A 25,412-nucleotide genomic window follows, 5' to 3' on the forward strand; every position below is an offset into this window, starting at 1 on the left:
GGCAATGGGGACGTAACTAATCTATTCGGTCATACATGTTTATCACCTATGTAATATTAGTGGAAGAGGTGCCCAACCGGGATTACCGGAACAGGAACGGCCTCAGTAATGGGGATGTAATTAATAGATTTGCTCATCTGTATTTATCACCTATGTAATAATAGTGGAAGATCTGCCCAGCCGGAATCACAGGAGCAGTAACGGCCTCAGTAATGGGGATGTAATTAATAGATTTGCTCATCTGTATTTATCACCTATGTAATAATAGTGGAAGATCTGCCCAGCCGGGATCACAGGAGCAGGAACGGCCTCAGTAATAGGGACGTAATTAATCGATTTGCTGATTTGTATTTATCACCTATGTAATAATAGTGGAAGATCTGCCAAGCTGTGATCACCGGAATTGGAGCAGCCTGGTAACGGGAACGTATCAAATCGATATGCACATCTGCATTTATTACCTATGTAATAATAGTGGAAGATCTGCCCAGCTGGGATCATTGGAGCAGGAGTGGCCCGGTAATTGGAGAAGTAACTAATCTATTCGGTCATATATATTTATTGCCTATGTCATTTTAGTGGAAGATCTGTCCAGCGGGGATCACCGGAGCAGGAATGGTCTCAGGAATGGGGATGTAATTAATAGATTTGCTCATCTGTATTTATCACCTATGTAATAATAGTGGAAGATCTGCCCAGCCGGAATCACAGGAGCAGTAACGGCCTCAGTAATGGGGATGTAATTAATAGATTTGCTCATCTGTATTTATCACCTATGTAATAATAGTGGAAGATCTGCCCAGCCGGGATCACAGGAGCAGGAACGGCCTCAGTAATAGGGATGTAATTAATCGATTTGCTGATTTGTATTTATCACCTATGTAATAATAGTGGAAGATCTGCCAAGCTGTGATCACCGGAATTGGAGCAGCCCGGTAACGGGAACGTATCAAATCGATATGCACATCTGCATTTATTACCTATGTAATAATAGTGGAAGATCTGCCCAGCTGGGATCATTGGAGCAGGAGTGGCCCGGTAATTGGAGAAGTAACTAATCTATTCGGTCATATATATTTATTGCCTATGTCATTTTAGTGGAAGATCTGTCCAGCGGGGATCACCGGAGCAGGAATGGTCTCAGGAATGGGGACGTAACTAATCGATTTGCTCATCTGTATTTATCACCTATGTAATAATAGTGGAAGATCTGCCCAGCCGGGATCACAGGAGCAGGAACGGCCTCAGTAATAGGGACGTAATTAATCGATTTGCTGATTTGTATTTATCACCTATGTAATAATAGTGGAAGATCTGCCAAGCTGTGATCACCGGAATTGGAGCAGCCCGGTAACGGGAACATATCAAATCGATATGCACATCTGCATTTATTACCTATGTAATAATAGTGGAAGATCTGCCAAGCTGTGATCACCGGAATTGGAGCAGCCCAGTAACGGGAACGTATCAAATCGATATGCACATCTGCATTTATTACCTATGTAATAATAGTGGAAGATCTGCCCAGCTGGGATCATTGGAGCAGGAGTGGCCCGGTAATTGGAGAAGTAACTAATCTATTCGGTCATATATATTTATTGCCTATGTCATTTTAGTGGAAGATCTGTCCAGCGGGGATCACCGGAGCAGGAATGGCCTCAGGAATGGGGACGTAACTAATCGATTTGCTCATTTGTATTTATCGCCTATATAATAATAGTGGAAGATCTTCTCAGCCGGGATCATTGGAGCAGGAGCGGCCCGGTAATGTTCACGTTACTTTTATATTCACAGCTGTGTAAGGGGAAATGCATTGAATGTTTGTTACCATAGCAACTGCCACTACGGCCTGCAACCAGCTGCATAAATCCTAACAGCGGAATTAAGCCTCCTGCATCCCCGTCCCACGGTAACAAGGAACATTCCTCAAGATTGGCTTTTGTGATGCAATACTTGTTCTTGGAGACATAAATATCAGGAGCGGTTTATGCCTTTGTGTACGTTCTATGGCTTCCAGTAGGGCAGTTTAACGTAATCTAATATTTCCTCTTTAACTGCGGACAAAAATTAAATTAGCTCATATCACGTTTGTTTTTTTTTCTGTTTCCTTTGCTAATCACACACTGCATTTATTCAGTCTCTTCACGTTCCCGGCACACTCAAATAATAATGATAATGAAATGAACATACGTGCCGCATGCAGGTGCTTCTCATGCTTACAGCCAATGATGGTGCAAAAAAGAGAGGGGAAATGGTGCAAAAACGAAATGTCACTAAAAATAGGATTGTGCATTGCCGGAATCATCGGACGAGATAAGCAAAGCTGACATGACACCCTCCCCCCATCACGTCACTCCAAATGGCACATGCAAAAACAAATAAATCATGTCATACGTGGCGTCACGTGTGAATGATATTAACATGAGCGTTCAACGTGCGTGACATCTCGCCGAGGGGATTGTAAATCCATATACACAACGCTACGAGGATCCTTAATGAGAGGATGTATCTTGTGTACCGTATAAGTCTGCAACAGAGCAAAACCCCCGAAAGCGGACGAGCGAGGGAATACCCGATTGTCGGAAATCCCTCGCATGAAATGGTGATACATTGAGAGGTGGAGAGAACGGCTGTGAGGGTTTTTTTTTTTCTTTTTTTAGGGGTTCAAGAACAAATTTTTCAAACAAAAATCACTTCAGAAATTTTTTTTTCTGGGATTTTGGAGGGGTTTTTAGATTCCTAGCCATGTGTAAATTGGAGTGGAAACTCTTGAAATCTTCAAAAATGTAAAACTCCTCAAGAAACTTGGAGGTTCCTGCTCAGTTTCCTCTAAGAAAAAAAGAAGCCATCAAAAAGACTCAGTCTGGACATAGCCCCTGAAGAGTTTGGGATTTTTTTTTTCCTCTTAAGGATTTTTTTTATAACTTTTAGGCCACACGTTGAGTGTTTGGGGAGTTTTTTTTACATCAGTATTTGTAAACCAAAACCTGGAGTGGGTGAAAAATGCAGAAGTGGCGACGTGTATCTATTATACTTTTCTTCTGATTGTTCCACTCCTGATTTTGGCTTAAAAACACAGATATGAAAAAAAACCCTCACCAAATACTCAGCATATGCACGTGGTCTTAGATGTGACATTGGGTACCTTGGAGCAAATCCATCAAGATCCACTTTATAGAAGTGGTTTTTTTCCTACTGTGGATTTTTTCAAAAAAGAGGGAAAAAAAATTGCTAAAAAAAAAAACCCTCATCATATGAACAGCAGATACGAATAGGATGTATTTTCCAAACGTTTCAAAGTGGCCTTTGGAGTAGGAATTTTGGGCAGATCCACCAAAAAAACTCCATCAAAGGGTGTATGCTCACGTAGTCTATTTTCGGCGGAAACGTCCTGAAAAACGTATCAGAAAACAATAAAAAAAAGAGAGAACATTTTGCAATTGTGTGCAAAAACGACATGATGTGTACATGTTCAGTCTTTTGGATGTCTTTTAACCCCTTTAGGTTTCTAAAAATGCCTACTGGATAAAATAAGCGACCTGACCGTTCTTCTGGCTTCTTCTGTTCAGAAAATGCTCTGTGCCTTACAATAGAAGTAAATGGAAATGCCTGGCCCTGGACATTTTATTGGAGCATTTTGCCATAGCTTTTGCTTAAAAAGTGCTAGTAGGTTCTTCATAATTCAATGGAGTGAAAAAAGAGAAACGACTGGAAAAATCACTGTAAAAACCAAAAACAATTTCACCAAAAACAATTTCACCAAAAACAATGGGAAAACCCTAAAAGAAAAAAACGTTGACAGCCAAAACCATTGGAAAAATGGTCAGGGAACTACTTAAGAAAAAAAAAAAGTTGCAATAGTTTCCTGAAGAGTCTCATGCTTTAATTACATGGCGGATCACATGAATTTGAAAGAAGTCGTGTGCACAGACCGATCAAGGTCACCCGGGTGTCTTTTGGAGTGTTTTGCCAGTGTTTTTGCTGGAAAAACCACTAGTGGTCATTTTATTGTTGGATGGGGGAAAAAAATTGCCAGTAAGAAAGCTGCTGCAAAAAGACTGGAAAAACACTAAAAAATGAACAAAACAGGCAGTCAAAAACATAAAAAAAAAAATGTCCAAGAAATGACCTCAAAAAATAGAATGCATTTCCTGAAGCATCCACCTCGTTAAAAACTTGCCTGAAAAAGACTTTGTGTGCATACCCTAAGGCTATGTTTAAAAAAAAGTTTTTCAAACCACTTCAGGAACCACTGGATTTGTGAACGCAACATCATCATTTAGATGCTGGCACATTCGCCGAGCTTTCCCAGGCAAAGCCACGTCAGGAAAATGACTGCGGTAATGTTCTTGTGATGACGGCTTTCCCTCTATGCTGCCGAGTATAGACTGTGCTCCCCTTCTTTTAACCACTTTAATGTTTCCAAAAGAAGTGCCATTTGACGGAACATGTGCATAGCAATGTCATTTTAACATGATTTTTTAATGGGCACTTTTGCGGTGGTTTTTCAGGTAGATTATGGACGGAATCCACCTGAAAAAGACGCCAAGTGCACGTAGCCAATTTTTGGGTAGATTTTGGAGGCGTTTTTCATTTCTTACAGTGTTTCTTCAAGCGATAAGGAAGAGGGGTTTTTGTTTTTTTTTTTAAGTGCACACAAAGTCTTTTAGATGTGTTCATATCCGCAGAGTTTTTCAAGCAGAAGACTCTTTAGGAAACACCAGTGTTTTGTTTTATTCCTGAAGCATCTTCTGCAGTATCTTTTCGTTCTTTTTCACAAGGTCTTTGACGCCTGCCTTTTATTTATTTATTTTTTTTAATTGTATGGTATAACTAGCGATTGGGTTCCTAAAGAAAGTTGCATGAAGAATTGTCAGGTCACTTCTTTTAGCTGCATCGTGTCTTTGGAAAACACGAAGCAGTTTAAAGAAGCTCTGAAGACTGAACATATGACCAGAAAGTCGTTTTTACATTGCAATGCAATTTGTACAATCATTTTAACACTTAACTAAAGCTTTTTCAGGGGCGTTACAGAGCATACCCACCTGAAAAAGGCATTGTGTGCACATATCCTTGGAGGAATTTCTTTCCAGAAACATTTTTTCCAGAATCCTTTCAATTTACAACTGCCTTGATTGGAGTAGATTCTATTAGGTACAGCTTCAAAGGATATTTATATGAATAGCAAAGTGGACTTCTCAGAAAACTTTGGGAACATAGCCTAAGGCTTTAAACACTTTTTTAAACTATGACTAAAGTTTCTTTTACACTTCCGGTGTTTTTTGCGGGCCGTATTGCTGTGGCTGCAAAAAACCTTCTCGGATCGCCGTTTTTCCCTGTTTTGACAAATAGGTGGGGACAAATACGGCGTTCCGCAAATAAGGTGTGCCGCAAAAACAAGCGACCGTTGTTTTTGCGGCACCATTGAAATGTATTACGGCCGTGTCCATAAGCCGTGAAAAATATCGAGCAAGCTAGCTATTTTTTCAGGGCCGTATATACGGCCCTCACGGCCATACGGCGCACAGTGCTCTGATGAATTTTTGGGAGCCGTTTTTGCAGCCCCATGGAAATCTATTGGGGCCACAAAAATGGCCCACAAAAACACGGCAAGTGTAAAAGAACCAAGAACCCTTAACATGATCTGAATGGGATAGGCGATGGGTCAATCCTTTCTCCTTGAATAGCAAACTTTGGTAACAAGATTGATCTATAATTGTTGCACATATGCCATTAAAAAATTTCTAGGCCCCATCTAACCCCCCACTTAAGTCTCACATAATGAGACAATATTGTCCATTGGACATAAAGGGCAGACATTACACAATGGGCAAGACTCATACACTGACCTGAATGTTTGCAGCTAGAATCATCTATAGAAAAGGTGCACGGATGACCCTGTCCAAGGGCCTATTCTAAAACTGGACCCCCTAGTTGGCTCCGACACTCTGGGTTGCTAACATGATAGGATCAATGGAGAATGAATCTCTGCACAATTTCCACCATCCATTGAAATAAGGTTTTCAGTCAACTGAAAAGTCAAGGGGGCTTCAGCCTATGTCCATTCGTGTGTAAATCATGGGTTATCTTTATGCACATGCTGCCATGCCAAAATGTTTGGGAATTGCTTTGTAGCTTTTTTTTTCTAGAAATTAGAGGATTCATAAAAATAGCCAAATAACATATCCACCCATTAAATCCCCTATTGCAGAAAACGTGGGGAAAATTTGTAACAGCGCTCGCACTTATGTCAGTTAGGTGAAGGGAGTTCATTGGCTGTGAGACCTTTCTTACAGCATCTCCAGCATGTGCCCTTTCTCACATTCGCGGTGACAGCAGTCAGGTCATACGAGTTCACCGCGAGACTCTTCTCAGTGTCTTTGCTGGATGGCAGGCCATGAAGTCGCATCATGCAACAATGTAGCCTGTCATCTAGATGTAGCAGGGCAAGACCCATCGTGGGACAAATGGATTATCATCTTCTCAGACGACAGGTGAGGAATATTGTTGTTTATTATGTTAATTCTCGTATAGGGGACAATGGCTTCACTGGAATGGGCAATGACGTGAGTATTGTTTAATTAAGATTGATTAAAGGAGTATGTGTCATTATTTCAATGAAAGGACTTTATTCTGAGTGTGTGTTTTTTATATAATATAACTATGGGTGACATCAATCCCCCCAACTATCACCCCACTTGCCACTGCACCAGGGCAAGTGGGAAGAGCGAGGCCGAGTGCCAGAATTGGCACATCTTATGGATAGGACATTTCTGAGGCAACTGAGAGCTGATGTTTTTAGTCTCAGAGGGGGCCAATATCCATGGCCTCTTCCTAGGTTGTTAATATCAGCCCACAGCTGTCTGCCAAGCCTATTTTTTTGGGGGGTCCCCGATTTTAATAACCAGTAATGGCTAGCCTACCACCGCTGTCTACCACTGCAAAACATGCAGCCACAGGGACTCAAATATATTATCCGAGCACGCACAAGATACTCTGATAACACCCCTCATCACTAATAGGCATCTTAATCCCTATAAAGATCATGCCTGTAGTGTAGTTTTCTCAGATTTGGTTATCCAAAAACATGTTTTTTTTAAATTTATTATACAAATCAGTGTTCTTGGTGCACCCTTAGTGTGACCATGCTCCCAATGCCCCATTCCACCCCTCCATCTTTGCTAATGACAGCACTCATCTGTCCAGATCAAAAGCTGCCTGAGCTGAAGGTTCAGCTGTGCACACATACGAACACCACAGGAGCAGGGCATGTGCATATACATCCTCCTCTCCTGTCTTCTGCAGCTGCTCATTACACTTGTCTATAGCGAATCAGTGTAGGCAGTGATCACAGTAGACAGGAGAGGAGGATGTGTATGCGCATGCTCAGCACCTCTAGTGCTCATACAGGACCGGATTGGTAATATAACCAACCGGGCATTTTCCCGCTGGGCCGCTGTCATGTGGGCCGCGGGCGGCAGCACCCCTCTCATCTGGCCGCTTGACAGCTGATGCCGCCACTGGCCTGGCTGTTGTTCCTGCCGCCGGCTTTTTCTATCCCGCACTGCAGGGAGATAAGCCGCCACGCACCCCATCCTCGCCCTAGCTTGAGACTCCACCCCCCGCAGCCACTCACAGCATCGCTTGCCTGCTCTCTTCTCTGTTCACAGGACCTGTGATGATGTCACAGGAGGGGAAGAGTTAGGGGTCACATGATCATGAGCCTTTGTCCAGACCCCTGATCATGTGACCCCTGACTCCGCCCCTCCTGTGACCTCATCACAGGTCCTGTGCACACTGCCCTGCCTCTTGGTGTCTGCCGGACTCTGCTGTGCTGGTTGTCATGGTGCTGGATGAGGTCAGTATGTGTGGGGTCAGGAGGGGTTTACAGGGTAGATGTAGCAGAGCTGTGTGTATGAGGTGTACAGAATGGAGCCGCGTGTGTACGAGGTGTACGGAGCGGAGCTGGATGTGTACGAGGTGTACAAAGCGGAGCTGGATGTGTACGGAGCAGAGCCCTGTGTGTACGGAGCGGAGCCGTGTGTGTACGAGGTGTACAGAGCAGAGCCGCGCATGTACGAGGTGTACGGAGAGAAGCCGCGCGTGTATGAGGTATACGGAGCGGAGCCGCGTGTGTACGTGGTGTACGGAGAGAAGCCGCGTGTGTACGAGGTGTACGGAGAGAAGCCGCGTGTGTACGTGGTGTACGGAGAGGAGCCGCGTGTGTACGAGGTGTATGGAGCGGAGCCGTGTGTGTACGGGGTGTACGGAGAGGAGCCGTGTGTGTACGAGGTGTACGGAGCGGAGCCGCGTGTGTACGAGGTGTACGGAGCGGAGCTGGATGTGTACGAGGTGTACGGAGCGGAGCTGGATGTGTACGGAGCGGAGCCGTGTGTGTACGAGGTGTACAGAGCAGAGCCGCGCATGTACGAGGTGTACGGAGAGAAGCCGCGCGTGTATGAGGTATACGGAGCGGAGCCGCATGTGTACGAGGTGTACGGAGAGAAGCCACGTGTGTACGAGGTGTACAGAGAGAAGCCGCGTGTGTACGTGGTGTACGGAGAGGAGCTGCGTGTGTTCGAGGTGTATGGAGCGGAGCCGTGTGTGTACGGGGTGTACGGAGAGGAGCCGTGTGTGTACGAGGTGTACGGAGAGGAGCCGTGTGTGTACGAGGTGTACGGAGAGGAGCCGTGTGTGTACGAGGTGTACGGACCGGAGCCGCGTGTGTACGAGGTGTACGGAGCGGAGCCGCGTGTGTATGGGGTATACGGAGCAGAGCTGTGTGTGTACGGGATGTACGGAGCAGAGCCACGTGTGTACGAAGCATACAAAGCGGGCTTTTCCCACGGACACAGGAGTACACGGCGGAGCCCGGAGTAGCATTTTAAAACTCACACATGACGTTCCACCGGAAGTGATGTGCTGGAAGCTGACCGGAAATGAGATAATTTCATGAGGAGATTGTGACGGAACTAGGAATGCTTCAGATCCATCACCATGTCCTCCTCCGACAGCGCGGACAGCGGGATCGCCTTGGAATCGGGGATGCTGGCCATGTGAGCAGATCATGATATGTCCTGAACCGGGAGGCTCAGGTGGGCACTACAATGGGAGCCAGGCTGCTATAGTATCTTTATAGAATCTTTCTTTATTTTTGTCTTTCTCCCTCTTTCACTTCTTCAAAAGTTGGGAGGTATGATAGGGGCAGCTATGACCAGGGGTCTGGTTGCCCAATGGATAGCAGTTCTGCCAGGAATTCTGTCACCATGCGTACAAAAGGGGACAGAGCTTTGGGAGGAGTACTGCAACTAAAAGCAATAAATAGAACTGAGCTGAAATACTGGGCACAGCTCTGACTACATGTTATATAGTCGTGTTAATCTCCTCTCACTTCTTGTAACCTACAAGTGTACAAAGATATTATATAGTCACCATGTGACTAGTGGGCCTGTGTAACTTCAAATGCCAGGGCTGAATTTTAGTCCCAGTCCGGCCCTGTGCTCATATGTCCCCTGACGATGGAATATATTTCCGAAACGCGCATCGGGGTGTGCGCTGTATTTGGCACTGGCAAAATTTAAAGGTACAGCCCCCTCTTTTTCATATGGTTGATGTTATTGTATCTCTATGTACCATGTGTGTTGCACTATATTTAAGTGCTACTTAATTTCCTCCTGTTTCTTTTTCCCTTCCTTTTGCACTTGTCACTTTGTGCATTTTATTGCCAGTTTTTCAGATTACTCTTTTTTGGTCTCACATCATGAAAATTATTGATTACCCCCCTCTTTTTATTCTTCTTATTTGTGTTTTATTTAAACTACTATGCTCAGGGGTATATTCTATGTACACTTTTTAATGTTGTACATACTGGATCTTTTGGCTCCAAACACATTTCATTTCTATAAGGAAACATCTGTTTTTTTTAGTTCTCTATCTCTTCTTATAATTAGAGGGGTCCTTTTATATATGAACAAATATACAGTACATGTTTTAGTATGTAATTAATTAATATTTGTTCAGTACCCTTATATCTGCATTTGTTTATAATATATAGCCTATGTGATTTTTTTAGACTAATGATGATTGTTATAATATGTAGTATACAGGCACATTTTTGGTGTGATACTTCCATTTGCCACTCTATATAAAATAATTTTTCTTAATTAAATTATTCTTGCATGTGTTGTCCTTTTACCTGGGTACTTTTGGTTCTCTCATATGTGTGTGCAAAGCTGAACCTTCAGCTCAGGTGGCGCTTGAACTGTCATTCAACAAAGTCAAAGGTGGCCGAACAATGAACTGAGACCTTGGTCACACCAAAGGTGCACCAGGTGCTTTAATTTGCACAAGACATAAAGATCATATTTAAACTACCCAGCTCTGATAAAACTTTACTGCAACCATAATTTTATTGGATTAATATATTTAGACGCCCGTGAGGTAGATTTATTGGGTGAGTATAAATAATTTGGCTATTTTCAAGACATTTATTCTTTTAAATCTTGTCATTTTTTTGTATTGTTATAATACAGGTATATGTGGCATATGGGATGGACACTTAGAGGAAGGTAAGGTTGGTGGGACACGTGCCGAGAGCTGGGGGCAGGAGTTGTAAAAGGTAGGGTGGAGGGGAAGTTACTTTTCCTTGGTTAGGAAATACAGCTACAAGCCTAGGGCAGGTGCAGACGAGCGGGTTTTGCTGTCCGAGTGCAATCCGCCAAAACATCGGCTCGCACTCGAAAAATGTTAGTCTTTGGGGCCGTGCACACTTCCAATATTTTCCTTGTGCAGAGACGACGAAAAAATATTGCTGCGTGCCCGAGTTCGATCCGATATTCAGATCCCACGTGGTCATGCAAGTCAACGAGTGCATGGAAAACATTGGCCCGCACTCAGGGCCGGCCCGAACGTATAGGCGAACTAGGTGGCCGCCTAGGGCGCCGACCCAAAGGGGGCGCCAGAGAAAAAATAGAAAAAATTATAAAAAATCTTTTCAAAAGGCAAAAAGTTTTAGGGATGGAAAGAAAAGTGTACATATTTAAGGGCAAATATGACGCAAGAGAGGTTGGTTGGGTTGGCAACAATGTCGATAGAATCTGAAGTTGCTAAACAAATTAATCTCGGTGACTTAGTGTCATCCTTTTAAAAAAAAAAAGGCAAGGAAACAAAAATTTTAATTACCTATGGTCGTTTTTGTTTTGTGTTATTGATTACTTTGTATATATTTGTCCTATACAACTTCTCAGAAAATTAAAGAGTTAGGAGAGAGTTAATTAATCATTGTTGTTGTGGTTTATTTTGCTCCTAAATTTATAGCCCGAGTTTTCATCTACTGCCAAGAATAGTAGGGGCGCAACAAAATAGTTTTGCCTAGGGCGCCATAATCTCTCGGGCCGTCCCTGCCCACACTCGGATGACATCCCATTTCCGCGGCATGGAGAAGATGAAGACATTTTTTTACTAGGTTCTCCTAATTTGAGAGTCTGATCAGCGTGTCATTTGAATAATAGGCCTAATTCTCTCGAATGAGAAAATCTACGGCCGTCTGAACCTGTCCTTACAGTAGCAAACTGGAAGAAAACAGCCTAACAACTGAACTGTGGCTCAGGCGGCAGCATGATGGATGCACATAGCCATAAATGTGTAAACCAGACTAAAGAAATAGGCAAATGAAATGGGAAAAGGTCTTCATTTTTAAAACATGTTTCAGAATTTTGTGTCCTTTTTTTTGTTTGTTTGCTATCCTTTTTAGTAATAATCTCCACGTGTGTGTCCCTCGCTGTCTCTTCAATGAAAGTAAATAGTTACCTTTGCCCAATTTAATTGTTACAATGCCATTTCTTCTTTTTTTTTTCCTTTCCAGAAAGCTCTTCAATTTCTTTCCCGTTAGTAAATCTCTCCTCTCGTGCTGCACCTATTCTCTCGCTTACAGTAAAAACTTGAAAACCATAATAATTCACAGGAGACAGCGATGTTCAGTGACAAAGTATAGTCGTAGCGTGCCAGACACAGTGATATTCTACAACCGATGCCAAGTCGGGATGCAGAAATTGTGCCCAGTGGTACAGAGGAAAAAAATAATAATAATAAGGATCTGCAAAATTAAATCTGGTCTCTGCAAAAATCAATGAGCATCTATATGGACATCTATATATGGTGACACTTGCAGAATATCTGTGTATTGTACAGACAGAAAATTACTATCTGAACGGAGAGGAGATCACAGCGGCTTTAAATAATGAGAATTTAGGAATCTCGTACAGGGATCCTAGATAAACCTCCTCTGTACACACATTTACTGTTCGGATCAAGTCCTTGGCCCTATATATCTCCCATGCCCTTGAGCTGACCCTGTATATAATTATTGCCACTGTATCACATACTCCCCCCTTCTCGTCTTCTCTCCGTGGTCTCGCTCACTCTTTATGGTCCCCTTCTCTTCTTTCCCACTCTCAGTCAGTCAGTCTATTTACAAAGCTATTACCGCATCGATTAATTTAATGAATTAAAAGGTCAGGGGTCAGGTCATTACTATAAAACCGATAGGCAATGTTAGAACCAAGAAATCATTTCATCGCTAGTTTAAGGGGGCAGAACCAGTCATAACACCCCACCGTCTCAGCGATTTCTCAATAACTAGCAAAAGGATGTCGTACACATTACCCGAACAGATTAAAACTGCTTCAAATACAGAAATGCACAATACAAGACATTTATTTCCTACATATGGGACATATATGTACATCAGTTCACACCATAGAAGTCAATCAGACATTGGGCTTCATGGCACAGGTGCAGCGATACAGATATGACCCCAAAACCAGCTGACGTTGCTCAGTGCAACAAAACAAAAAAACAAGCAAGATTGCCGTAGGATCAATAGTAGAGAAAAGCTCATTCAGGGCCACTTTATAAATGTAGCAGGGCTAAGTCTGTCATTCGGCAACATGGCGGGTTTTTTTCATTATACTGTTGATACTTTAATGGAATGAATTATCTCGGTACACAAAAGAAATTATTAAAAATGTCAGCTTGAGCTCTGCTACATCTCTGTACAATATATTGCATTATACAGAAGTTGCTAGAAACGTAGAGCTTTCCTTGAACGATACCATTGTATATTCCGTGGCCCACGCATACAGTATCTTGTTCCTCACTGAGCACAGCCAACATGGTTCATTTAAGCATACGGAGGAGTAAGCAGTTCAATAAGACAATTGATATCCCGCTAAAGCTTATACTAATATATTTATACTTGATTCATGGCAAACATTAGTATTGTCCTGTACCAGAGGACAATGACTGCGAAAAAAGAGTAGGTGACGAAAAGCTAGACACAACCAAATACAGACATAGGATTTAAAGGGAATGTTTCAGGGTAATTTTACTAAGTAAACGAGAGGCATGGCTGTGTAGGTCTTAGACCTACGATAAAAATGATATTGGACTTGCACTTATCTGATGTGCCGTTGCTGAGAAATCAAGCTTTAAAGTCACATGCAAAATAGTCTGGAGCAGCCATGGGGAGGAGGCGTGTCATTGCACTCTGAGTTCTTCAACACGCCCCCCAAGGAAAATTTGCATATTGTTTCAAAGCTCGATATCTCAGCACTGGCACATCGGATTACTACAAGACAGGTGTCATTTTTATTGTTGTTTGATGACCTACACAGTCATGCCACTAGCTTAACTAGTAAAGTTGTCCTGGAAAGTTCCCTTTAAATAATGAGACAAGCCAATGTTTGTAGTCTGCTTACAACAATGCTGATCATAGACTCTCTCTATCATGAGCCATCTTCCAAAATGATTGCGTAAGCCCCTACAGAGATGGTTGTCAATGATCAGAGAAGCCAATACTGCATATAAGAGGTTTGAAACACGGGTGACATTGACTCGACAGACAAACAATACGAACATGCTCACATACACAGATACATAATATTCCCCAGCTCATATGTGTACAATATGTCCTAATAGAGGAACTAGCAGAACATGCAAGTAGCAGCACATGATGAAGAAACCGGTGACAGGTGAGCACGTGAGAATGAGAGCGCGCACTTTTCTCGCACCATGCAGAGTGGGAGGTGAAGGATGACCAAAGAGACATTGAGCCAATACTTCTATGTGTGTTACATAATCCAAACCCAAAAGAGAAAAAAATCAGAAGAGAGATAAAGGAAAGCAGGAGGAAAGAAAGCGACCCTTCCTTTATAGTATTTAGAATTTTTGGAATTGATTTACTAAGTAGTCTATATATCTTTGCAATAGTACACTATACCTGTTCTTGTATGTAAATCCAAGTAAAGGTATTGGAAAACAGTTTGCTTCACCTTAAATTTTAGTGATAACTTTCCATGGTTCATATCAGCCATATTATGGGGCTGAAACCATAATTAAGATTTAATTTGGTGTCATACTAATTGAAGGTGGCGTCCCTACCGGCAACATTTAGTATCTGCAGGCTAACTGCATTTATTTTCTGCTGTAAAGCTCAGAAGCAACTATTGTAGATATGGAATTAGTCAAGACTTTTAGCTTTTAGAAGGAGATAGAGAGTGATAGACCCCCTATGTTAGGATACAATATCATTGGTGGTAGATGTCTAAGAATATTGTATGTTCCAATGGATTTTCCATGGCGGATTTGCATCCAGAAAATCAAAACGCATTTTAAAGCGCTAGAGCATTGCATGAGATTTTTAATAAATCCCATGCTGCGAAATATATCTGCAGCGTATATTAAGAATAGCTGAGGGTTTGAGATCTGCAGCATGTCAATTTATGCTGTAGATGTAGGTGTGAATTTCACCCTATAAATGTGCAGCTTCCTCTCCTTCTTGTCCATGATAAGCGCAGTGGCAAGTGCCAGCGCTGCATCTCCTTTGCGCGAGGTCCACGGTGGACATGCTATGTGGGAACAAACCCTAAAAAGGGGACAATCTTTTTATAAGTTATTGAAATACTAGGACATTTTAGATCCAACTTGCTTTGCTTAAGGGAACTTTTAGCAACTTTAAAAAAAAAAATCAAAGTGAAATTATTACTTTTAAAAGAAATGTTTTTAGGTTTAATATTTGTGTTAATTTATTAAATACATCTTTACAGTTGCTAAAGTTCTCATGCAGAGTTCCAAACCTCCTACATAGACAGAGACTTAAAAGTTGACATCCTGGTTGATGGGTTAATAAAACCAGTGATAGACATATATAATGGACAAACATACCCTTAGTTCCCACTTGTGATATTATACATGATTATGTATGCATGGATTTAGTTACCAACATTGCAGTTGTCAATTTAGTGACATTTGAGGTCCAAACACTAGAAAGACACAGAAAACCTTGAGTCCCGCCCAGGATTAACCAAGTCCCACCCATGACTAACCATTTATGGGTGGAGTTAATGTAAACACCACCCCCTTTTCAACTTCGAACATCCCCTGAATTTGAAAGGACAGTTTAAAAAAAAAAATTGGGAAAGTTCTTCCAAGGATGACTAAAATTTGGAACTCTGTAGAAAAATGTAGCAAATAGTCTACACTCAGACAATAAGGAATAAACTAAAGCAGGATTTGAAAGCTACAGATCTAGACCTGTAGATAAACATCAGAAAAACTGTGATTAATGTAAGATACTACGTGATGAGATAGATTTCTGCATACATTAGGAAAGATTAGTATGCAGTTGTATATTGGCAGCCCCTAATCTCACAATTAGCTGAGACGTAAGAAAGTTGAAGCTGGTTTCAGCAGAAGTCCTATCAATTGAGCCCAGTAGTCAAGAGGGATCATGTGACTGACATCAAGTCACATTTTTCCCCTCCAATTTGGCTTTTATTAGCCCGTTAAGTGGACGGACTAGATTTTATTCACTTACTGCCATTAGAGGATCTAATTGATGACAGCCCTAACAGACTATTTAAAGCATTCTGCATATACAGATATTTTATGGTGCCTTATAACATATCCTCAGCTTCGCAAGTTGCACCCTTAAGAAACAATTTGGCATTTCATTTCATTTCCATTAAGTTATGAAGCCAATTATCAGCTCTAATTATCATGTAATTAATACTTGGCACTTTTAAATACTAGGAGTGTATTTTAAAAGTAACCAGAAATCCCAAAAAATATGTCTTTCTTGTGAGATTATCATTTGTAGCTAGTATTAATAAATAATAAAAAAATGGAATTTGGTAGTACTTTTTATATATAGTTTCTGGTATACTATAAACTAGTATTTTTTTTTATTCCCCGTGTTTATGTCTTTTACTGTATTTTATCAAGTCTATGTATCTGTGGCTTCCATTTTTTTTTCTTAATTTTTCACTGTACAACAGCTCAATTTTTGTAGTGCATTAGTTTACTGCATGGTGGTTTTCTTTCCTTTGTAATCCACTTCTCTGGGTTAGGTTCCTTGTTACTGCCTCCCTGATGCCTTAGAAGGAAGGAACGATAGAAGAGAGAGTGAAGCTGGGGCAGAAAGAGGAAATTATTTTAGAGAGGAAGAAAGGAAGGAAGGAAGGTTATGAGAGGAGTAGAAGTAAGGTAGGTAAAGGGAAAACGAAGCAGGGTTAGGGGAAGGGAAGGAAGACTAGGGGAAAAGGAAGAACAAAAGAAGGGTAGATGTAAGTAAGGAAGGTTAGAGGGAGTACCAAGAGAAGGGAGTAAGGTTAGGGGAGAAGGAAGGAAGGTTAGAGGGAGAACAAAGACAAGGAAGAAAAGGAACTAAGGTTAGGAGACAAGGAAGGAAGGATTGGGGGAGTATGAAAAGAAGAAAGGTTAGGGGAAAAGAAAAAGAAGGAAGGAAGGTTAGAGAAGGAGGGAAGAAAAGTTAGGGGTGAAGGAAAAAAGTTTAGGGGAAATGGAAGGTTAGGGGAGAAGAAGGAACAAAGGAAAGTTAGAGGGAAAACAAAGAGAAGGAAGGAAAGTTAGGGGACAAGGAAGAGAAGCGACTAGGGGAAAAGGAAGAGAACAAAGGAAGGTTAGGGGAGATGGAAGAGAAGGAAGGAAGGTTAGAGGGAGAACAAAGACAAGGAAGAGAAGGAACTAAGGTTAGGGGAGAAGAAAGAGAATGAAGGAAGGAATAAATTTTAAGGAGAGTATGAAGAGAAGGGAGGAAGGTTAGAGGGAGAAGGAAGATTAGGCGAGAAGGAAAGAAGGTTAGAGGAGAAGGTAGGAAAGAAGACGAGGGGAGAATGAAGATTAGGGGAGAAAGACGGTAAGTCAAAAGGAAGGCAGGTTAGGGGAGAAGGTAGGAAAGAAGATTAGAGGATTAGGAAGTGCAAAACAGCAGAAATAAAAAAAAAAAGACAAAAATAAACTCCAAAAAAAATACACTCACAGCCTATTTCTTTCCCCAATGGTATACATGATAATGAAATGTAATTGAAACCAATGATGCATGAGACACATATGAAGGAAAGATATAGAATATGAATGACAAGTGATGCGATATTGAAAGAAGAGGAAGAGAGAGACAGCATGAAGGGTTGAAAATAAATCAAGGAATAGGGAAAGAAAAAAAAAGTGGATTAAATCCGTACCTTGGTTGCTTAACGTCAGATGTGCTGGAACTTCGGATTTTTGGGGATGGGTTAAAAATCAGAACAGAGTGGGAGTGGGAAGGGGGATAGAGGAGGAAAGAAAGAAAAAAAAACGAATAAACGACAAGTTTAGAGAAACGTCACAAAAAAATAAATTAAAAATTATAAAGAAATTTTCTAAGGATTTTGTTTTTAAATGCCACAATTTAAACGTTTGGGTTCAAGGGGATGAATTTTAATTTTTTTACTTTTTTTTTTCTTAATTTGTGACAGGCATCTCACCCCAGTTATGGGTAGGATGGGTAAAATGGGTAAGGGTGAGGGGTGGATATAGATAGGGATCAGTGAAAGGATTGGGGGAGATGCCAAAAAAACAGAAACATAAAGAGAGAGATATGGATTTTTTGGCTTTGGTTTCATTGAAAAAAGAAAAAGCATTTGGAAGAAGGGGGATCGGGAAAAAGTAAATATAATAAATTATATATATCTACAAAGAGGTAAAAATAGAAAACGAAAAGCAAATCTAAAACATTAAAACAACGAAATAAAAAAAAAGAGCCAAATGCTTTTTCTTAATATATATTCATATATATACAGTAGGATGGAAAGACACATAGAAAATATACAACGTAAGGCAAAGAAAGCCGAGTGTTGTATGCAATAGTGCAACAGCTACTGTCAAAAGATACATTATGAATTACTTCGACAATAAACAGAAATAAAAGGAGGAAGAAGATATCCTGAATGTTTGTTTCATATAAGTGCACACTTGACATGTTCACATCATAACACTGTGCAATGCGCTGTCAATAAAAAAACAATCGTCAGTGACAGCTTTCTTAAGAACACGGTCATTAGACATTCTATAGCAAACAGCAATAATAATTGGAAATGTATACCTTTGACAAAATATGCACCGGATTGATATTTAACTGTGTGATAAATGCAGCAATAAGATAGAAACGTATGACCGATCATATGATTATATAAATTCTGAAATATCTGTGCATAATTAAATACATTCTGGGCAAGACAATCAGTGATGTCTAAATATATTCACATAATAGAAACAAATCAATAAAGCAGAAAGTAGATAATACACATCATAAACATTTCACCCAATGAAATAAGAAAAAAAAAAAAGGCTGTATAGAGACAAAGCCTCCCTTCTTTTTTTGGAAACTGCATCACTCAGGTTTATCGGCTCGGTCTGGTATTTGCAATTCAGACCAATTAAATTAAAGTTTATATAGGTTTAGAGGTTATAAAAGTATATTTGCATTGGCACACACTTTGGCTTTATTCACAACATTAAATTACAAGAAAAAACTAGATCTAACTTTCTACATCACACATTTACTTAAGTGATTAGAATTGTGAAATAAAAAAATGAAAAATATACAGTATATAATATATGTGTTGTTCAGTCGTGGGAAAATATATATATATTATCCCACGACTGAGCAACACATTATATTTTTATATATATATATATATATATATATATATATATATATATATATATATATTGTTTTATCCCATGAACAATTTTTTTAAAGAGTTCAAACTTGATAAAAAATTAAAAAAAAAGAAAATTAAACTATCAATGATCTATATATACAAAATCACCGGCTGCAGCACCTGATTTCAGCACTTACCTAACGTGCTTTTCACTCTACTTCTTGGTGATATGTCAACACACTGGAAATCTCTGTCCACCCAATCACCGTTTAAGGCAGGTCCAATGATTGGCTGAACGGGCATTTCTGGCGATTTCTGATGTGTCGAGATAGGCAAGGAAGTAGGCGACCAATAAAGAGCGGATGGGGAATTGGTAATGTTTGTACGGTAATTTATGAGCATTACTTTATTTTTTAATTTTTAACGAATGTTAACCCCTTTACTCCCAAGGGTGGTATGCATGTTAATGCCCGGGCCAATTTTTACAATTCTGACCACTGTCCCTTTATAAGGTCATAACTCTGGAACGCTTCCATGGATCCCGGTGATTCTGACATTGTTTTCTCGTGACATATTGTACTTCATGTTAGTGGTAAAATTTCATTCATATAACTTGCATCTATTTTTGAAAAAAAATGGAAATTTGGTGAAAATTTTGCAATTTTCCAACTTTGAATTGCTATGCTCTCAAATCACAGAGCTATGACACACAAAAAACTTGATAACTAACATTTCCCACATGTTTACTTTACATCAGCACAAATTGGGAACCAAAATTTTTTTTTGTTAGGAAATTGTAAGGGTTAAAAGTTGACCAGCGATTTCTCATTTTTACAACACCATTTTATTTTTAGGGACCACATCACATTTGAAGTCACTTTGAAGGGTCTATATGATAGAAAATACCCAAAAGCGACACCATTCTAAAAACTGCACCCCTCAGGGTGCTCAAAACCAGACTCAAGAAGTTTATTAACCCTTCAGGTGCTTCACAGGAATTTTTGGAATGTTTAAAAAAATGAACATTTAACTTTTTTTCACAAAAAAAATTACTTCAGGTTCAATTTTTTTTATTTTACCAAGGGTAACAGGAGAAATTAGACTGGAAAAGTTATTGTGCAATTTGTCCTGAGTATGCTGATACCTGATATGTGGGGGGGACCACTGTTTGGGTGCATGGCAGAGCTCGGAAGGGAAGGAGCGCCGTTTGACTTTTTCACTGCAAAATTGGCTGGAATTCAGATCGGATGCCATGTCACGTTTGGAGAGCCCCTGATGTACCTAAACAGTGGAAACCCCCCACAAGTGACCCCATTTTGGAAATTATACCCCCCAAGGAACTTATCTAGATGTGTGGTGAGAACTTTGAACCCCCAAGGGCTTCACAGAAGTTTATAACGTACAGCCGTACAATTAAAAAATCATTTTTTCCACAAAAATGATCTTTTCACCCCCAAAGTTATTGTGCAATTTGTCCTGAGTACGCTGATACCCCACATGTGAGGGTAAACCACTATTTGGGCGCATGGCAGAGCTCAGAAGGGAAGCAGCGTCATTTGACTTTTTTGGCTGGAATTGAGATCGGACACCATGTTGCATTTGGAGAGCCCCTGATGTGTCAAAACAGAGGAAACCCCCCAATTCTAGCTCCAACCCGAACCCCAACACACCCCTAACCCTAATCTCAGCCCTAGCCCTAACCCTAATGGGAAAATGGAAATAAATACATTTTTTTTATTTTATTATTTTTCCCTAACTAAGGGGGTGATAACGGGGGGTTTGATTTACTATTTATGGCAGTTTTTATATTTGGCAGCTGTCGCACGCTAAAAGACGATTTTTATTGTAAAAATAGTTTTTGCATCACCACATTTTGAGAGCTATAATTTTTCCATATTTTGACCCACCGAGTCATGTGAGGTCTTATTTTTTGCGGGACGAGTTAACGTTTCTATTGGTACCATTTTCGAGCACGTGACTTTTTTAATCGCTTTTTATTCCGATTTTTGGGACGCAGAATGAACAAAAACCAGCATTGCATGAATTTCTTTTGGGTGGTGCGTTTACGCCGTTCCGGGTGCGGTAAAATTGATAAGGCAGTTTTATTCTTCGGGTCAGTACAGTTACAGCGATACCTCATTTATATTTTTTTTTAGGTTTTGGCGCTTTTATGCAATGAAAACAAACAATTTTATATAAAAAATAATTATTTTTGCATCGCTTTATTCTGCGAGCTATAACTTTTTTATTTTTTCACTGATGACGCTGTGTGGTGGCTCTTTTTTTGCGGGACAAGATTACGTTTTCAGTGGTACCATGGTTATTTATATCCATCTTTTTGATCACGCGTTATTGCACTTTTTGCTCGTCGGTATGATAATAAAGCATTATTTTTTGCTTCGTTCTTTATTTTTATTTTTTAAGGGGTTCGCTAAAGGGCTTAACTAGTGGGACAGTTTTATAGGGCGGGTCATTACGGACGCGGCGATACCAAATATGTGTACGTTGTTTTTGTTTTTTTTTTATTAATCTATTTAGCGATTTTTTCTCAATTATTTTTACACCTTTTTAAAGTTATTCCACTGTCCCAGGGGGGACATCACTGTCCTGTGACAGATGGCTGATCTGACACATCACAGATCGCTGTGACAGATCAGCGATCTGACACAGGCGCTGCACAGGCTTCCTCATGCCTGCGCTCTGCAGGCAGTGAGGAAGCCGGCTCCCTGCAGGCCCCCGCCGCCATATTGGATCCGGGGACCTGCAGGGAAGGAGGTCCCCGCAGCAGCGCTGCACATCGCGCTGCTGCGGGGGTCTCAGGGAAGCACGGAGGGAGCCCCCTCCCTGCCGATGCTTCCCTAAACCTCCTGTACACTGCGATCATGTTTATTGGCATTGTGCCAGGGGTTAACGTGCCGGGGGCGGTCCGTGACCACCCCTGACACATAGTGCCGGGTGTCTGTGACGTTATGACGTACTATTCCGTCCTTGGGACTTAGGTCCCAGGTCACATGGACGGAATAGTACGTCTAGTGTAGGAAAAGGGTTAATAAGTAATTTGTATCCCTCAGAGAATCCATGTAAGATTTTTAATTGTATTAAACAGGAATTGTCACCACAACATCTTTAACTAGCAATGGGAAAAAAAGGTGATACAGCTGTCTGTAGAGCCAAACTTCAAATTTTGTTCAACCTTTAAGAGAAAGCTTAAACAAAACAAAACTTTATATTGTAATCTTTCTAGATTATTGCACTGACTAATGTGCAGTATTTTAGCTACAGGTGACTACACATTTGTTAGTTCTTCTTGCTCTTGTCTCAATATGCTCTTGTGATCTCTCCGAGTTGGTATACACACACACACACGTATATTTTTATTTTTTTTTCTTCAGATAAATTTTTATTAGAACTATTTTTGGCTATAAAAAAAAAAGAAAAACAAAACAAACTCCACCCATCGACCAATACTCCTTGCCTAAACCAAGGCAAGATCCACAACTATGTAAAATATACTATTTACTCTCAGTCTTCTTTGCTCAACACGTCTCAAAATAAGTAGTATAAGATGACCAACTTTGCATTAAAGATACAGGCAATGATTCAATAAGGCAAGTTCCTGCTCAGTAAAAGGGCTGGGTTATGTCACAGGGATGAATTACCATAAAATGGGCAGGAAAAGGAGGTACAAAAATATTCCCAAACTTCTCATGGGAGACCACAAAGTTGGCCCAATGAACACTGATATGGCTGGTAGGAACAGAGTTTACAAGTGAAAAACTACACACAGTTCCAGAAATGATCAAAAATTTAATTCAACTGTTTAGCTTGAATTTTCCTGGGGTATTTGATTTTGCATCAAATGTAATCAATCTAAATTAAATGTGCCTCGATTGCTTGTAAAAAGATATTATGCTCTGAAATCTCATCAGACCCTCACCTGCTGAAAAGAAGCAGCCAACAGCACTCGAATTGAATAGGATGCACGTTCCAAAGGTCCCAGGATCCAAAGGGACCAACGTATAGCCAAAAATCGAAAGGGGAACAGCATCCACTCCAGGTGAAGAGATAAATATCTTTTATTCTGCCAAGGATAGATACCTATCTATCCTTGGCAGAATAAAAGATATTTATCTCTTTACCTGGAGTGGATGCTGTTCCCCTTTCGATTTTTGATCAGACCCTCACCTGTCCTGCTGCAGCTCTTCGTCTTGATCATCAGCTCGCTCTTTCCATTTAGTTTTCACTCTTCATTGCCTCCAACACTGACTAGACCTCACGTGACGTTAAGATGTGCAACCACCCACAATATCATGATGTGTGGATCACTGACTAGACCTCCCGTGACGTTATAACATGCAAAGACCCACGACGTCATGATGCGTGGATCCCTAACTAGACCTCCCTTGACGTCATGATGTGCAATGACCATCAACATCATTAAGCGTGGTCACTGACTAGATCTTCCATGACTTCATGACATGCAAAGACCCACAACATCATGATGTGTGGATCCCAAACTAGACCTCCAGTGATGTCATGATGTGCAATGACCATCAACATCATTAAGCGTGGTCACTGACTAGATCTTCCATGACTTCATGACATGCAAAGACCCACAACATCATGATGCATGGATCCCTAACTACACCTCCCTTAATGTCATGACGTGCAATGACCAACGTCATCATGCTTTGGCATGTTTGACGTCAAGATATGCGCTGCTCCACAACGTTATGACATCGGGGTTGGCCTAGTCGGAGCAGAAGATGCTGAAGAGTGAAGACAGATGAGAAGAAGATGGTGCCGGTGGATAATTAATCAGCAGGGGACCAGGTGGAAAGCGGAGGTGGCGGGATAGGTGAGTGGCAAGGCAAGTACAAGTCTTTCATATATTTTTAAGCCTTTTCCTGCTTTATGAAGAATCCAGCTACCTTTTCCATGGATTTGAGTAAATCAAAAATAAATTTTAAAAAAAATAGCTTTCTGACAAATCTGAATTTTTCAGTGAAATTTGATTTGCTTCTAACTGATTCTCACATCTTTAGTTCCTACACATTAATACTCAAGATCATTGCCAAGTTGTTATTTCTCAAGGTACATTTTTAACAACCATGGCTAAAACATGTCAGGAGGATCTCATTCTGGGCACAAGTAGAATATGCAGTCACCCCAATTTTTACCATCAGGTGACGTTACAGGACTTAATATACAGCTGTAGCGTGGGACGTATTGCAAGAACATAACAGGTATTATATAAATAATCTTTACATTACGCTGAATGAACATCTTCAATAAAACTTTTATAGGTTATTATACTGTACTGGCATGCAATAAAGTTATAAAGCCTACAGCTGTGTGATTTAACAGTCAAATAAAGGCTGAAGTGCATTATATAACATAACCATAGCAATGGGACTATGTGAAATTGGTTATCTTTACGTTTAGGACTTCTAATTAACAGGTACTTGGATTTATGGGATAAAGAGTAGCTGGTGCTATAAACTGCGGGATTACGGGAGGGCTGATGGCGTTCTCTGTAAATGTTTAGATCGTTATTTCGTATATGACATGCTTAAGTTCCTTTAATTATGACATGGATATTTAGAAACATTCTTGGAATGTCTGACCTTAGGAACCAGGGAAAAAAAAAAAAAAAAAGAGGAAACTAGACTCTAATAATTAACCATCAGAGCTCAGCTTTCGTTTTACCAAAGCAGTGTAAGAATTTAATTAAGCACATCTTCTACTTGTTGCCGCTCCGGTGACACTGGCCGGTGGGGTGTTTGAATGGAACGTTGCAACTGTCAAACCCAAAAGCGTGTGTCCCAAGGTGAGCTCAGAGTTGCCAGAAACCTCCCTTATGGCAAAAGGGGTCTTTTTGGAGGGCAATCGGGTCATGGGTGAGTTTGTATATCATACCACACTACACTCAAAGAAGGATGATCGTGGAGGCCAATGTACATTGGAATATTCACAGAAGTACACCATTGTACAGCTGGTAAATATTCGGATTTCCGCTTCCAATATAAAGCAGTACACATGTTTTGGTGTGGAACTGGTGTAATACAGTATCTGTGGACAATGCCTTTAATACAGGCCACCATTTGTTTGGACACCTATTAATGTTGCAGACATCAAGGAGAGGATTAAGAGAAGATGAAGGAAATCAATGCAAAACAGATTCCAGAAGGATCCTGTCATGAGAACAACACAGTGAAGTGTACTTAAAATCACTTCATCTCAAGCCAATGAATATCACTAATACAAGACTTAAAGGAGGGGGAAAAAATAGAAGTGTGTGATGGGCACTGGATTTGATCATCAGTGGCCATTTGGACCAGATGTGATACCTTATGTTAGATGTAGTTTTTTCACAAGCTACAGGCTAACTTGGAAAAATTGGGAGTTTTG

The 25,412-nt window shown here is 40.6% G+C and overlaps 1 protein-coding gene across 12 annotated transcripts in view; it reads right to left on the bottom strand.

The window, feature by feature from the left end:
* The window catches only part of NRXN2 (neurexin 2), a 900,728-nt gene that overhangs the window by 525,753 nt on the left and 349,563 nt on the right, over positions 1–25,412 (bottom strand). For 11 of the 12 annotated variants that reach the window (XM_073578443.1, XM_073578436.1, XM_073578438.1 and 8 more), the window contains exon 5: positions 17,541–17,570. The exons of the other annotated variant lie outside the window; for it this stretch is intronic. In XM_073578443.1, the coding sequence (XP_073434544.1) occupies positions 17,541–17,570 (30 nt within the window). The remainder of the gene's footprint in view (positions 1–17,540; positions 17,571–25,412) is intronic. 12 annotated transcript variants of the gene reach the window in all.

The sequence above is a fragment of the Dendrobates tinctorius genome, unplaced genomic scaffold, assembly GCF_039654945.1.
Source record: "Dendrobates tinctorius isolate UK_male_01 unplaced genomic scaffold, ASM3965494v1 ptg000059l, whole genome shotgun sequence".
Classification (NCBI taxonomy): domain Eukaryota; kingdom Metazoa; phylum Chordata; class Amphibia; order Anura; family Dendrobatidae; genus Dendrobates; species Dendrobates tinctorius.